The sequence below is a fragment of the Bison bison genome, unplaced genomic scaffold (assembly GCF_000754665.1).
Source record: "Bison bison bison isolate TAMUID 2011002044 unplaced genomic scaffold, Bison_UMD1.0 scf7180017864491, whole genome shotgun sequence".
NCBI lineage: Eukaryota > Metazoa > Chordata > Mammalia > Artiodactyla > Bovidae > Bison > Bison bison.
In genome coordinates this window covers 14,199,697-14,216,284 of record NW_011495050.1, presented here as the reverse complement: position 1 = coordinate 14,216,284, position 16,588 = coordinate 14,199,697, and the positions used below count along the sequence as shown (strand labels likewise).

At 38.6% G+C, this 16,588-nt stretch overlaps 1 protein-coding gene across 1 annotated transcript in view; it reads right to left on the bottom strand.

Moving 5' to 3' along the window:
- Window positions 1-1,614: 1,614 nt before the first annotated feature.
- Window positions 1,615-16,588, bottom strand: part of RSPO2 (R-spondin 2) — a 172,433-nt gene continuing 157,459 nt past the window's right edge. The window contains exon 6 of the mRNA XM_010863463.1: window positions 1,615-3,504. Coding sequence (XP_010861765.1) covers window positions 3,389-3,504 — 116 coding nt within the window. The 3' untranslated portion in view covers window positions 1,615-3,388. The remainder of the gene's footprint in view (window positions 3,505-16,588) is intronic.

The following is a 16,588-nucleotide window of genomic DNA, read 5'->3' as shown; positions in this document are numbered from 1 at the left end:
AGTCTCCCACTGTTATTGCGTTATTGTTAATTTCCCCTTTCATACTTGTTAGCATTTTCCTTACATATTGTGGTGCTATGTTGGGTGCATATATATTTATAATGATCCATGTGTCTGTTTTTGTGCCAGTACTGTACTGGATTTAATTAGTAGCTTTGTCGTATATAGTCTGAAGTCAGAATGGGATTCCTCCAGCTCTGTTCTTCTTTCTCAGGATTTTTTTGCCTATTTACAGGCTCTTGTGTGCCATGAAAATCTTAAAAATCGTCCTAGTTTTTGTAAAAAATACCATTGCTATTTTGATAGGGATTGGAAAGGAAGAAGTAAACTGTTACTCTTTGCAGATGACATAAGAGTATACATAGAAAAATCCCAAAGATGCCACCAAAAAACTATTAGAGCCCAAAGAATTCAATAAAGTTGCAGGATCCAAAATTAATGTACAGAAATATACTGCATTTTATACACTAACAATGAACTACCAGAAAGAGAAGTTAACCTCCAATTTAAAGTAAATTTAAAAAACAAAACAAAACAGAAGTTAAGTGAACAATCTCATTTACCATCACATCAAAAAGAATAAAATATAAAGGAATAAACCTACCCAAGGAGGCAAAGACCCATAATCAGAAAATTATAAGACACTGATGAAAGAAATTGAAGACAACATAAGCCGATGGAAAGGTAGTTTTCTTGGATTGAAAGAAAAATGGCCATACTACTGAAGGCAACCTACAATGCAGTGCAATCCCTATCAAAATACCACTCAAGCTTCTTAACTGAGAAAGTTGTAGTTCCGTATTTTACTTCTACAGATGCTAAGATACCTGAAAATACTAAGAAAAGCAGTTTCACATGTTCTATTTATATACACTGTATGAAGTATAGGAATGGTACAGCCACTTGTGGAAAACCACCAGATGTTCTTTGTATAATTACCCTGAAGCTGTGCACTACCCTGTAGTCAGTCAGTCTCTCTCTCTCTCTCATGAGTGCATGCACGCAGTTTGCTTATAACTAGAGGTTTAAAAATCAAGTAGCTTTAATCAATTCCTATAAAAGTTTGAGCAAAGAATATCCAGACATCAAAAATAGTTTGAAGGGAATGGATATTTTCATAAATATATTCTATTTTGTTGATAAGGAAGATAATTTGGGGAATAAATAGCCAAGGACACAGGTAATAAGAGTAGCAGGTAACTTGTGTATTGCTCAGTCTGCACCATGCTGTACTGACCATACCTTACACAGTTTACCTTAAGACACAACCTTACACAGTAGGTAATACCATTACCTCCTTTTTACAGACGACAAAACTGAGACCTAGGAGGACAGTTTGCTCCAGGTTACTTCAGAGTCCAAATGAGACCTCAGGCAGTGTGGCTTTAAAATGCCCACTCTTAATCACTCTGCATGCATGCCAAGTCTCTTCAGTCATGTCCAACTCCATTGCTGCAATGCAATTTATAGCTAAACTAATCTCCTTGATATACTTACAAACACAGGTTTTAAAAAGTTGCTTCTTTTTAAAGACCACTATTTGGGGCTACAGTTGCTAAAATATTGCTTTTCCCCCTAAATGTATCTCTAAAGAAAAGAATATCTCCACAAAAATAATTTTGAATTTTTTTAATGCACAAAAAGAACATCCCAGAAACAGAACAAGTATTGATTTATTAACAATGAAGCACTATATAAAGAAGCCCCCTCCCCACTTAGTAAATAGGAATATAGTCTAAATAGATGTGAAAGGAGGTGAACACTTTAGGATTAAATGCAAACCCTAAAGTTGTATACAACATTCATATATGGCTTATCTCATAGCAATATTATTTTCATAATGATGTACATGACATTTATACTTATTGGTAAGATGCTTTTGACTCAAAAGTTAAACAAAAATGCAAAGAGGTAGTTTAGCCAATGCAAGGTGAGAAAAAAAGGCTTTTACCTTGCTTTATTTTTTCCCTCAAAAAAATCTTCCACCATTCCTTTTGGTTCTAATTTTCTTCTGGATCATCCAAGAAGATAATAATGCTTCTGGAAGAAGCATCATTATCAAAACCCTCTATGAACTGATACCCCCTAGTGGACAATGGTGTTTTTGGAAACCACTACTCTGAAAGTCACCTGGGAAGTCTCCACAGGGTTCCTCTCTCAGTCTTGAATCAGAAATTCTGGCTTAATGGGGCCCTGTTAAGATCTGACCAGTAATTGTAGGAATTCATCGTGTTTTCTCCTCCAATTCCATGCATGGTCTCATGAGGTGGTCACTTCTACACGGACCCAAGAATATTGGTAGGTGCTCTGTCATTGCAAGTCAGGAACTGCTTTAAATAAAAACTATACATATTGAAGTCTGAAAGTAAAAATTTGAAAAATTCTCTAGCTGGCCTGTGAAACTGCATAGTAGTAGTATAAGTACTGCATGTAATTGCTCATGGAGTTGTGTTTCATAAAGTCATCACATCTTAGACTCAAAGGCAGTTTTTGGCTTCTGACCTCCAGATGCCTCATGCTTTAGCTATGGTGAGGAGTGGGGAAGGTCTATTGATATTCAAATTCTCTGACAAGGGTCATTTGATCCTATGTACAAACTAGCTTATCCTATCTTTACAATGAGAAATAAGCCCACAAAGAGAAGTTTCAAGGGGCAGCAAAACATTCATCAATTCGCAAAACTAGAACAGTCATTTACGGGACGATGGTTAGGAACCACTAGAAACGGGAGACATAACATTAATTGGGTATGACTTGTTACACAGAAAAAAGCATAAATATACAGTAAATAAGAGGTTTATATGCAGCCCCAGCAGGGTATGTACACATCCGAGCTGCTGTGAAACTGAGCAGGAATTCCTGCCGCTAAGAGCAGTCTCTGGACACAACAGTTGGAAGGTAACAGATGCCGAGAACAACGTGTGGTAACACTAGGCAGATATCCACATACACTGATCCTTGAAAATACACAGCGTGGGAAACACAGGTCACAAGTGAAACAGCACTTTGCCTGCCAAGGGTCGTCCTTCCATAAATATGCACAAGTCAGTTCTCCAGTTGGGGGGTGGGGGGTCGCAGCCTTGCACCTCCGCCTCGGGGCACACAGGGAACCCAGTCACATGCTCTGCACTCACTCCTGCTGCCTTGGCTGCAGGTCGCAATCGCCCACCTTCACAGTCTCCCAATGCAAATCAAAGCATAAATAACACAGAGCCCACGCTTGTGGCTCCTCCTTTCACAAGGTTACTGGGAACAGCTACTGGTCAGAGCAGCACAAATGCCACCATGTCCGGGAGTGGAGAGTAGCTGTGTGCACTTTTGCAAAAAACACCACCCCCTGCCCTCCACCCAAAACAAAACAAAACCTCCACCCTCCGTGTCTTTTATTTTACTGGTTAGCTCTGTCTGTAGCTAGGAAGACGCTGTGTTGCTCCTGGGCTCTTTCTATCAGCTTCCTCTTCTTTTTCTTGTTTTTTTTCTCCTTTGCTTTTGGAGTTCTCTTCCCTACAATAACCGGAAGAGAAAGAAATGAAGACATGTCAGAAAAGGCTCTTGCTCTCGGAAAGAAAACACAAAACATTAAGAGTTTTACACAAAGCCCATCTGGAAAACATCACCTATGGAAAAAGCAGCCTCAAAGAGAAAATTGTTCACATTAATTTTGACGGAATAATAATAATTTACTAAATTGGATATGCTGTCTCAGAGACTGATCTTCCTGTTACAGGGAACTGGCATATTTAAAAACCTCCCAGCGGCCTGATCAGTCTTGCAAATATCATTCTGCCACAAAAATTCCATTTATCCCCTCCTCCTTTTAACAATGCTGCCCTGTACTAGACATCTTTACATATTTCTACTGCTCCACATGTCAGTGGGTCGAAAGAAAATAAGCATTTATCTACAGTAAATATACCAGAAGTTTCAAACGCCCCTCTCCCTGCCCCAAGGGAGAAAAAAATGTCTAGCTTTTAACATTATTCCCTCAGTGTTCTCCAAAGGCCAATATTTGAAATGACATATGTGGAATACCTCTTTATTTTCTATAAAAATTCATGAGGACATCATTTATTATGTGGTTTATGGCTTTTTATATAAATCCTCCTAACCAAGGTATTCTTACTGAGAGCAAGAAAAATGCTTGTTTCTGAGGAACTAGCAGGGGTGTGTCTTACTACCAAAAAACAATCACACCCCGTTATTCCTGTTTCTCCTCTTCACCTTAGCCACTAGGAAGCCCAGACCACAGCTAAATAGTTGAAGTTTTCCTCCATCAGGAGTTTGAGGATGCAGTTTTCCCTTGGTCTCTACTGTATTTGACTTCTTCCACTTTGTGGTTACCATTTCCAGTCTTTATAAGGTCTCAACATTTCTTTGCAAGTATGTCTACATAGAACTGTGAGAAAAAAGAATAAGGAACATAGATGTTTGCTTTAGGTCCTTTGCCCTCTTTGGGTTCTAAGCACATAGGAATCATGGGACTTTTAGAACAGGAAAGAGCTTGAAAGTTCATCTGCACTTGTAGTTTGGTACTGTACAGCTTCAGTACAGGAAGGTTCTTCCTCACAGAGTGAAAAGAATCCTCCTGTCAGCTCTTTTTCCTCTTCTACCTGTCCCTACTTCCGATTTTATCATGTAGTTGCACAAAACATAAGCTTCTCTTCCTGTGAGGTATAGCTATTCGGTACCACAAATAGAACATTCCATTCTAATCCATGATCTCCATCCTTCCTACATCTAAGAAATCCAATATTCCTGAGATCCTTTTATTACATAGACATAGCTGGTCAGCTTTTCAATCCAGACAGTGGAGAAGGTGGCTGATGACATGACATGGAAAATAAACAGACCAGAGGTTAGGATGATAGATACGTGCTGTAGGAAACTAGAGTCCTCCAAGATTAAAGGAGGTCATGGGACTTTTAAGTGAGGAAGGTGGTTCTCATTTCTCCTCTTTCTGATCAGAAATGGTCTGTTTTGTTTGAGAATGGAAAATAGTCTCACTCATGAGATGCTGGCACCTGGTAGGCACATAGTTGGTATTCAATAAGTACAACTTTGCTGAGTTAAACTTTTTATCACGAGAACAAAGATAGGATGTTATGGTAAAATAGTAAGAGTATAAGGGTACCCTCATATTAAATTATAAATGTCCTTGAAGTTAACTTCTGGTTCTCATTAAATTCTGGCATTAATGTTATAATGGCATTTTGTCATCTTTAAATGTAGTTAATCCTACCCAATGAAACTTTAGTGGAAGGCTTCATTAATCAAAGAAACTGTAAAGTTACAACTATTTAGTAACACTGTATCTAATGAAGAGACACACCTAATGAGGGCAGAGAAATACTTAACATAAAATAGCATATTTTAAAAGACGCTCCACTTATAAAGTTTTATGAAGGTTTTCTTAGTTCTATGTTCTCTCTCTAAAATATTTTGTTAAAAAAAATTCACTGCTGACTACCATTTAAAAATTCAGTCCATTTCTGTTTCATTTATTTAAAGGCTGGAATTTCTTTTAGAATCAAAACAAAATTAAATGAAAAAATATTTATGCAAACATTCCTAGATTTTAAAATTTGTTAAGATATATGCTGAATATACATTAAAGAAAACTTCACAATCACCATTTCAATTCTTCATATAAATTATGTAGTTGAATGATAAATGTTCCCTACTTTCACTAACAGCGAATCCACGCTTAATGACTGAAAAGAGAAGGTTAGTTTCATGTCACTTACCTAATGTATTATTGTGATGTAACTGTAAGTGCCAAGTGGTTTTTGTGTTTGCTGGCTGATGGAACGCTGTGTGGTAGGGAAGTTATTCAGTATCTGCATAAGGCAGTTCATATTGTGGCAGAAAATTCAGAAATGCTTCTGAACACTTAGTTTTTATGATTGTATGATTATCCCACTGGTAATAAGTTATATGGTACTGGTTCCAACTAGAGATGTTTTGGGAGATTTTATTACAACCCTAAAATTTGCCTTAGATCTCTCTCTTAAATGACATCTCTGTGCTATTGGTTCATTGCTTGGTTTTGTTTTTGGTCAGCCCTATTTCTCATGTCAGAGAAGGCAATGGCACCCCACTCCAGTACTCTTGCCTGGAAAATCCCATGGATGGAGGAGCCTGGTGGGCTGCAGTCCATGGGGTCGCTAAAGTCAGACATGACTGAGACTTCACTTTCACGCACTGGAGAAGGAAATGGCAACACACTCCAGTGTTCTTGCCTGGAGAATCCCAGGGACGGGAGAGCCTGGTGGCTACCGTCTATGGGGTTGCACAGAGTCGGACACGAATGAAGTGACTTAGCAGTAGCATCATTTCTCATGTAGGATATATTGCAAACGCCAAAGACTTAAAGCTGGTTAGCCAAGATTTGACCATGCTGCTGCTGTTAAGTAGCTTCAGTCGTGTCCGACTCTGTGCGACCTCCATAGACAGCAGCCTACCAGGCTCCCCTGTCCCTGGGATTCTCCAGGCAAGAACACTGGAGTGGGTTGCCATTTCCTTCTCCAGTGCATGAAAGTGAAAAGTGAAAGTGAAGTTGCTCAGTCATGTCCGACTCTTAGTGACCCCATGGACTGCAGCCTACCAGGCTCCTCCGCCCATGGGATTTTCCAGGCAAGAGTACTGGAGTGGGGTGCCATTGCCTTCTCCAGATTTGACCATGGACAGTACTAAATGAACTGAAAACATTTTGTGGTCCATAGTAGGTTGTTTTGACTTTAAGCCAACTCTGAGTAATAAACTATTAAAACATAACCTACCATAAAGTATGAAAGGGGTCTTGCACACATTTTCTGAACTCTACTAAGATTTTCAGATATAAAGAATTGGGAAGATTAAACCTAATAAAATATATATATTTGAAGGGAAGTTATATTGGACACGTGAGCTTGTTAATTCATTTCCACTTAAGTTCACAGTCAACATCTGTGACTATGAAATTAGACTCAGAGAATGACTTCTGTACCTTCAGATTATTTCACATTACCAAGCACTTTCACCCTGAGCATTTAAGGGCAAATATGATGCCAGTCACCCAAAGAGTAACTCAACTCATGAACCTAACTTTCTTAGTTCACAAGAGAAAATGTTCTGCCCAAGATGAGCAGAAAAGGTTTGAGTTTTATGAGGAGATTGTCAGTCTTCAGGTATGTTCAACTCCAGTGAAAAATTCTACATATCCTGGGTACTTGAGAGTGGCCTTAAGTCACTATTAGAAGAATCTCTTCAAGATCAGGCAGAATTTGATCTACAGAGCAAATATTAACAGCCCTGTTATATAAATGCAAGAAGATGACTGGCCCAGATATTACAATTTTTAAGGAAAACATTGCATTTCATAGAGAAAGGCCCCTCTGAAAGGAAAGAAACCCAGTAGGTAGGCAGTCTTGTAACTGAGTTGTCTAGTAACACATTATGGCTGTGACTTTCAGTTTCTACATTTATAAAATGAAGATACTACAATCATCTTTCCCCTCGAAGCTTATAAGGCATTATGTAAAAAGGTGTTCCTAGGATGAAAAGATGTGTAAAATACCACGAGCGAGACATGATTATCATCAAAATGAACAAAGTTAGAATGATGCTATCAAAGCTACACTAACCAACATAATGACACTGACTTGCACACATGTGGAAATGGTCCAACAGGATAACCTATCAACTCTTCTACAGAAAAAAGTGAACAGTCCCTTATGGAAATACTCGTAACATCTAGCTGTAGATTGCTGCTATTAGAATCAGAAATAGGATAGATTATTTTGAACCAAGGTATCAGTCAGAATCACAAATTACATGAAGCTGTGAAAATACCAGCTCCACTGCCAATCAAACATGAATTTCATTCTTTCATAAGCTCCCTAATTCAAGGAAGGTCTTCAAATGATTTTTCCTCTTACTAGATTTAGTTAAGAGTCTTTTCATCATTGGAACAATGGTTCTTGTACATACATCATAACATACAAAGGCTGTCTAGGGTTTGCATCTTGATTACTAAGTGCTTTGAGAAAGATTTCCTTATGGTAAATACAATACAAAAAAATTGAAAAAGAAATTCAGTAGCTGTGACTATGGAAAAAGATAAAAGCTTCTCTCTGTAGACACACATGTACACACACAACAGGGCAAAGTAAGCCACATCATGCAAATGAAATTGACCATAATTACCATTGTTATAGCCACAACTATGATGAAGAGGCTAATCACCTGAAACCAGTACCAATTTTTACTAAATTTTAATGATAAGTCTGTGATGTTGACTGGAACCTGGGCTTCACTGTATTTATGAAATTCACTATGGGGACTTGGGAGTCACCTCCAGTGATCCTTCAAAGCAGCTGAAACTGAGGACTAGAAGTCTATAACTACTGACTCAATGAATCTTAGACTTCAGATGGGGTGCTGGATGCATAACATAAGGTTGCTTCAACATCTAAAGCCACAAGGACTGAGATATAGACAACAAACAGAAACTGGGTTATTTCTCTTTTTTTGTATGAGCAACTTTAGTTTGCCCAATAGCAAACTAAAGAAACTGAGGTTTATTTATTTAAGAGTGATTGATAATTCTCTGGAAAAGTGCCAGCTGCTTCCTGAAATACTTTGAAAGCTAAAAATAAACAGACAAAAGACAAATATAATTCATAAAGGAAGTAAAATAGCTATTAAGTATATTTCAAGAATCAAATCTCATAATTAAAACCTCCAACGAGGATGAGTTGTCACCGGAAAAATTCTTAAAATATGTAAAAGCTAGTGAGACTGTGATAAGATAGGCATCAGGATGCATTATGAGAATATAAAATTGATACAGCCTTTTTGAAAAGCCATCTGGCAATGTGTCAAAAACATTAAAAATATTCTTAACTTTTGACTTAGATCTAGAAATCTATCTTAGGAAAGTGACCTAAAGTTGGACACATAAGATATTTACACGTAAGAGATGTTTACTATTATTCTAGGAAAATTGCAAATTACCTAAATGTCCTACTATAATTTTTCATGACTTCTTTTTTTATGATTACAGAAATAATAGTTTGTTTTCAGCTATGAATTGAAGTTTTTTGTATTTTAAGGCCATGACAAATTTATTCCTAGGAGTACTACTATAACTTGTCCCTAAAACTTATCATAATGAGTACAAGGAAAAGCTGTCATTCAAAAGCATTCGTACTGTGGTGGTAAGCATGTTCCTCAGCAGGGGCATCAGTCACAAAAGTATCTAAGCTGTGAAACCTTAAGAACTACTACCTAAATATTTTAGACATTAAGCTCACAAAGCTTCTTTTATCTAGAAAGGAGTCCAAAGAGGCAAATACGATGAACATGACTGGGACCTACCCCTCTATATTCTACACAGCCCAAGATAAAAATCTTACCACTGTTCACAATGGTTCAGAACAACATAGTGATGGTTATGTATTTACATCATCTGGAAAGCCAGAGAGAGTGAGCTAGAATGAGTAAAGGAAATGAGTCTATTTGGCTCCTTGATAACAGTAGTACAAAGTTCATTAATTGTATTTTTATCTGGTTTTTCAAAACTATAGTTAAATAAAATAAAATTTTAAAAAATAAATAAAATTCAGTGAATTCACTAAAGAAAAAAAAATAAACATTTCACAGAGAGACTGTTGTCTTTTTAAAGGACTGGCAAATTGTTCAATAGTTGTTTGATGACTGTGATCAAATTTTCTTTGAGAAAATTTTAGGGACAATCCAATAAACGTCATGGTGTTGAAAAATAACCAGCCACCTACTAAGGAAACTTCACTAGACATCTTGAATTTCAAGTCATAATTTGAAACTTCCAAGTAGTCACTTAGTCTTTTCATCTTTATGTAAAAAAAAAAAAAAAAGAGCATGTGCTTTTAAAAATATACACACGATCTGGAGATAACTTACTAGTTATCTTGTTCATATTACAAGGCCATTGGTGGAGAGTGACAACCATCCAAAGTAAAAAATAACCAAGAAAATGGGTTTCTCTGAACATATAACATGAAAATGATTCAGAATTCAGAATATGTACTACCTATGCAGATTTATACTAACTTGTAAGCACTAAATCAATAAACCAATTCTGTGTATTTGTAAAATTTTACTGTTTTTTGTTGCAAAAAGACAATTACAAAATGGCTTCCTTTCTCTCTGAGGCCTCTCTACTCTTCTCAGAGACAATTTAGTAGGCATGAGGTCTGCTGCCTATTTCGCTGAAAGGGAAGTCCCATTTAGTTTAAAAGTCTTATTTCATTGTTCAAACTGATGAGAGTAGAAGAGAAAAAGTAATCCTGAGGATGACCTAAACCTTTATGAATTAAGTTTATTACCACTACGATGTCCTGCACGTGGTGTTTCAAAATTTCCTCGGTGAGTAGCTCTGGGTAAAATTATTGTTCTTCAGGTATAGGACACAACTTCTATGCCTGAGTCCTTATCAACTCATGTGAAGCAATCAAGATTACAGAAAAGTAACTTGAATAATATCTGAGTTTGTTCCATATAATATTGATCACTCCAGCTGATTTAAGTTCTTTGATATCTGGTACCTCAAACAGAAAAGGAAAATCAATTTAGACCAAGTTCCACAGAGTTTAAGATGAGTGAGAATAAACAGAGAGGTGGCTTCAAAAATATCTCAAGTTGTTTTCATAACTACTTTAGATTCACTGTAAGGACAAAGAGTTTCGGGGTAGTGAAGCCTGAAATATCCTGTCCAGAATTTCATTTGTGTGAAAAAACAAATATATAACTCTACCACAAGGGGGCAATAATTCACTTTTACTGTAAGAGTATCTCTGGTTTAAAATATATATACAGGGGAGTTTTTAGGCTCTCACTTCTTAAATACTTTCTTTTAACCGCAACTGAAGGTCTTTTTTTTTCTTTTTTTTTCTTTTTTTTTTTTTTTTTTTGCTGGCAATGGTAAGCTCTGTAGTGGACTAAAGAATACATAGCAAGATCCAAATGCAGGGTGAGGAAAAATATAGTAATTACATTTCTATTAAAAAGATGTTTGAAGGTAAGGAGGCGAAGAAGAAAGAAAACAAGATGAAATCTGCTGAAATTATGCAAGCATGTATTTAGGAGGAAAAAGTATTATTCATAAACTCAGGTTTCCATTTTCTTCTGAGGAAAGTTACCATAAACTACCTGCAAACACCAGGTCTTTTCCTCTCACATCTCTTTATCTACGAGAATGGAACTGTAAATCTAAAAATGATCTTCATTAACTTCTGGTCCAGGAAATGCACGGAGATTTAATGTCAAGTACAAGAGCTGATCACTAGGTGATGATTCCTAACCAAGGCTTCTGCTGGCGTTGGCTTCCCAACCTTAGTCAGTGGGCTGTGTTCAAAACAGTGGAGAGAGAGCAAGTATGCCTGACATCACTACCCTCTGCTCTAGTCCAGCTCTGCTAAATGCTTTAGAAATGAAGCAGGCCAGGCACACAAAAACTCAAGTGACCTATCCAAGTTCCTACAGCTAATCAGCAGCAGAACTGGATTTGGAACCAGCTTTCAGTATTTCTTTCTCAATTCTACAGCTTTAAAAGTCCCTGGATAAGGACACAGCAATAGTTACTTTTCAAAAGACAGAAAAGCGTTAGACAACAACTAATATTGCTCTGACAGACTTCTAGGAGGAAAGTCCATGACCTCATCATAACTGAAAACCCTTTATGAACTGTTAAGCACAGCATACACGATAGCTTATCTGTAACCTAGACTTTCTGTAAATATACACTGCATAGATTCATTGCTTATTCTTTTCCATACCTTTTATCAAGATGCAACCTATGAAATTTCTTGAGGGGGTAAGTGGATTGGTGAACATTTCTGCTCTAGACTACCACTTTAAGCACTTCATGCACATTCTCATGTCATTGACCATCATCAAAAAATGTAAGAACCAAACCATTCTGCTAGGATGTACAACCATGCACCCTAAGTTTACTCAAAATAAGTAAAATGTGCAGAAAACCATCATGCTCATTTGCCACTCTTAAATTAAGTCAGAAAAACATCAACTTCTGCAGAGAAAATGATACTGATTTCACTTGATTAGGAGTGATGGGATAAGCAGAGAAGAATTTCAAGTTGCTCCAAAGCTGACTTCATACTGTAAGGGAAGGTACCTTTTAAGATAATTCTATTTGAATAAGATGATTTAATCCCTTTGTCTTGATCTTGAATCGATAGCCATTAAGTAAATGAAAAAAGAAGTCCAAGAAATGATATTTAGGACTATCATCATATGGCAAGCATTTATTTAATTTGGATTCAACACAATTTGGAACTTGAAGACATACCTACAAGTAAAAAGAACGTAAGTAATGGTTTCTGTATGGTAGCCACATCAGAGCGTCTAGCCTATGGCACACCTAGGTGTCAGGCCCGACATGAGGACAGTCAACATGGGGTGACATGAGGGGATGGGGGCTCCAGCCTCCATAAATGTGCCCCCTCCCCTGTGCCCTTGTAGAACTTTCAACGTCCCTCCCTAAAATATTTGCCACCTTTTGTTGCAATTTTATGTGTACTTGTATTTCATGGCTACTAGTTTGTGAATAAGTACAAATAGCCACAATTTAATGCCAATATGTGTCACAGAGTACTGGTTAGAGACTTTCTAAAAATCAAGTTACAGATATTCACTCAAAGAGATCTCAACTGATATGGTAAGTTAGAGCAAAGATTTTAACACCGAATATGGTCAGGAGCCAAAACCATAGGGTCTCTGTCGTCCATCATCAAGTGAACTCTCTTGCTTTTCCTGGGCTCCACTGGGCTTTTGCCCTCAACTACAGCTTACACATGAACTATGAAGAGACCTCTGGCCCTGAAAAAAATCCCATGACCTTTTAGCTCACCTCCCCCTTACAACAGCCTCAATCTCTTTTGCCTGAATTGCATACTCCCAAGGGAAGAATTCAGTGTGCCTTGCTCCCTGCTGAGCTAAAACACACAGTCATGGATGCCTGGCCAGTCCACAGATAGGTCATTGCCAGGTCCAGCCTGGAGTGGCAGGGGAGTCCCATGACACTGGATGGGCCGGGCGTCTAGGACACATGGTTAAGGACATGGGTTTGGGGGTCAGGTAGTCATAGATTCAAACCAGAGCTCTGCCTCTCCAAAGCTAGTGATCTTGGATCAACTGATCAACGTTTCCTAAGGCTTAGTTTTCTCTTTTCTAAACTGATATTATCAATCATATCCACCTTGACATTGCTGTGGGGGTAAAGAAAATGTCAAGTTTCAGATACTCTACCTGGCAGTACATGATAAATCACTTCTAGCACCAGATGAGGTGCCTCACGTGTGTTTTCTAATCCTTATGACAGCCTGCAAGGTAGGCATTATTTTCACTTTGCAGATGAGGAATGTCAATAACAGATATGCAGATGACACTCAGATATGAGACTCCAGTACTTTGGCCGCCTCATGCGAAGAGTTGACTCATTGGAAAAGACTCTGATGCTGGGAGGGATTGGGGGTAGGAGGAAAAGGGGACGACAGAGGATGAGATGGCTGGATGGCATCACCGACTTGATGGACGTGATTTTGAGTGAACTCCAGGAGTTGGTGATGGACAGGGAGGCCTGGCGTGCTGCAATTCATGGGGTTGCAAAGAGTCAGACATGACTGAGCGACTTAACTGAACTGATGAGGAAATAGGTTTAGAGAAGTTAAGTAAATAGCTCAGAATCACACAGCTCGGCAGTGAGTCAAACCAACATCTGGCAGATTCTAAAACCTGTACTCTCTCCATTATACTCTTTGGATCCCTTGTGCCCAGCAAAATGTCTTTGATCTCATAATCATTTAAATGGCTGCTGAACAAACAAATTAATCAGTAAATACTAGACTGAAGAAAGGCATCAACCTCCCCACCCAGTCCCCCCACACATCAGGGTGCTTGTGGGCTGTATTAGCTCCCCAGTGGACCTGGCCTACAACCTCCATTTCTCATATTAATTATTCTCTGGGGTTAAAGGCCTTCAAAGTTTCCTGGGGTCAAGCAACACATTTAGCATTTTGAACTCAGTATCAACATTGCGCCCGTGGTAAAACTCAAGGGAAGACGACACAGGGATGTTTCTTTTTCAGCTGAGAGTTCCAAAAGCTAGATCATGAGCCAGAGACAGTAGAATCCTCCAGGGAGGTGTTTTCTTTCTTTTTTTTTTTTTTTAGTGTAGGTTCCCTAACCATACACTCACTTCTGAATGAAACATTCAGGAGGGAAAATCCAGAATTTTTGGCTAAGCTTCAGACATGATTCAGTGCAAAATCAAGATTATATACAAGTCTAGAACATAAAGCTATGCTGAAAAGGGTGTGGGCAGTAGAGAGAAAGAGCTTTGGAACAGCAGAGAGAAAGGAGAGCTAGTGTGTGGGTGCTCAGTTGCATCAGTCATGTCCGACTCTGCGACCCCATGGACTGTAGCCCACCAGGGTCCTCTGTTCATGGGATTCTCCAGGCAAGAATCCTAGAATGGGTTGCCCTTTCCTCCTCCAGGGGATCTTCCTGACCCAGAAATCAAACCCCTATTCTGCAGGTGAATTCTTTACCATTGAGCCACCAGGAAAGGCCCAAGGAGCGCTAAACATCCCTTTAAAATAAATGGCATCCTCCTTCCAACTCAGCTGAGACGTCACTTCCAAGTTATGAAATGAGGCAAACCTCTTTGTGCCTGGACTCCCCTCCCAAGGTTCTGCTTGTGGTGATGCCCAAAGAAAGCAGCAGAGATCAGGCTACCCATGTTGGAAGGCATGCGCACACCGTATCTTTTCATTCAAGCTGAGTTATTCATGCTGTAGGTCACTCGGGTTACAGCAGGTTCATTTCTCCTGTGATTATATCCCACAAACTTGCTTCACTCTATAGAATCTATCAATTCACTCAATATATTCTGTTTTGAAAGACAATCTATTTGGTTTGCCAAAATTCTAGAGTTGGACCAAAAAAAGAAAAAAATTATAGTTGAAAAAAATTAAACCTATGATCAACTTTGGAGCTTCTGCCTTACTTGGGTACAGATTTGGCACTTTAAACATTGGAAAAACAAGAGAAGTACCCCTCATACCTGGTGACGCAAAGACTAGGGGTCTTAAAATGTTACTGGCTGTATCACAGAAAGGAGGAGACATATTACAAATCTTTATCCTTCTTTCAGAAAGATACTATGAGTTTCCTTCATGTTATTAAATCATCACCACGATGCTCTGTTAGCTGTGTGCCAGGACAAAGTGTTTTATATACATTATCTCATTTCATACTAAAAATATTCCTATGAAATAGATATTCTCTTTGGTCTGACTTTGCAGAAGGAGATCCAGAGGGTCAGAGAGGTAAGGTGACCTCAGGTGACACAGCCAGTAAGTAGGAGAGTTTGGATTTGAACTCAGTCTGGTCCCAAAGCTTACCCTCTTATTATCCCTTATGCTATACTTTCTCTCATCACCTTTGTGGTATAATAACTGTGATCCCCTTACGGGGAAGCAAATAAGATGGAGTCAGTATTACACTCCTCCCTTTAATCATAAACTCCCACAAATCCTACGATTAGGTCATTCGATTAAACAGTTGAACCATTAAATTCCTAAGATGAGGGCGGGGACTATCACTGGTTTGTTACAAGACCAAGATGATCAAGGGCATATTTTCTTTGTTATTCTTACAAGATAAGGAAAGTAAAAAAACACTTGCCAAAATATATAGTCTCTACAAGTAAAGATCAGACAAATGTTTTGGTCACTGTGAATCTATGTCAACCACCAGAGTAGCAGCAATGGATTTCAATTAGAAGAAAAATACTTTTCAAGGTACTCTAAATAACATTTCACACAAGTAATGATGATTAATTAAATCTAAATAGCATGTTCCACACAATTAATGATTAGAGACATCACATTTCTAAGGTTGTAAAAAGTCTGTACCTTTTCCTGGGTTATCTTGAACCCTGGTATCTTTGTGATTCAGTTCAGTTCAGTTGCTCAGTCATGTCCGACTCTTTGCGACCCCATGAATTGCAGCATTCCAGGCCTCCCTGTCCATAACCAGCTCCCAGAGTTCACTCAAACTCATGTCCATCAAGTCAGTGATGCCATCCAGCCATCTCATCCTCTGCCGTCCCCTTCTCCTCCTGCCCCCAATCCATCCCAGCATCAGAGTTTTTTCCAATGAGTCAACTCTTCGCATGAGGTGGCTAAAGTATTGGAGTCTCAGCTTTAGCATCAGTCCCTCCAATGAACGCCCAGGGCTGATCTCCTTTAGGATGGACTGGCTGGATCTCCTTGCAGTCCAAGGGACTCTCAAGAGGCTTCTCCAACACCACAGCTCAAAACCATCAATTCTTCGGCACTCAGCTTTCTTCACAGTCCAGCTCTCACATCCATACAGGACCACAGGAAAAACCATAGCCTTGACTAGACGGACCTTTGTTGGCAAAGTAATGTCTATTCTAGGTTGGTCATAACTTTCCTTCCAAGGAGTAAGTGTCTTTTAGTTTCATGGCTGCAATCACCATCTGCAGTGATTTTGGAGCCCAGAAAAATAAAGTCTGACACTG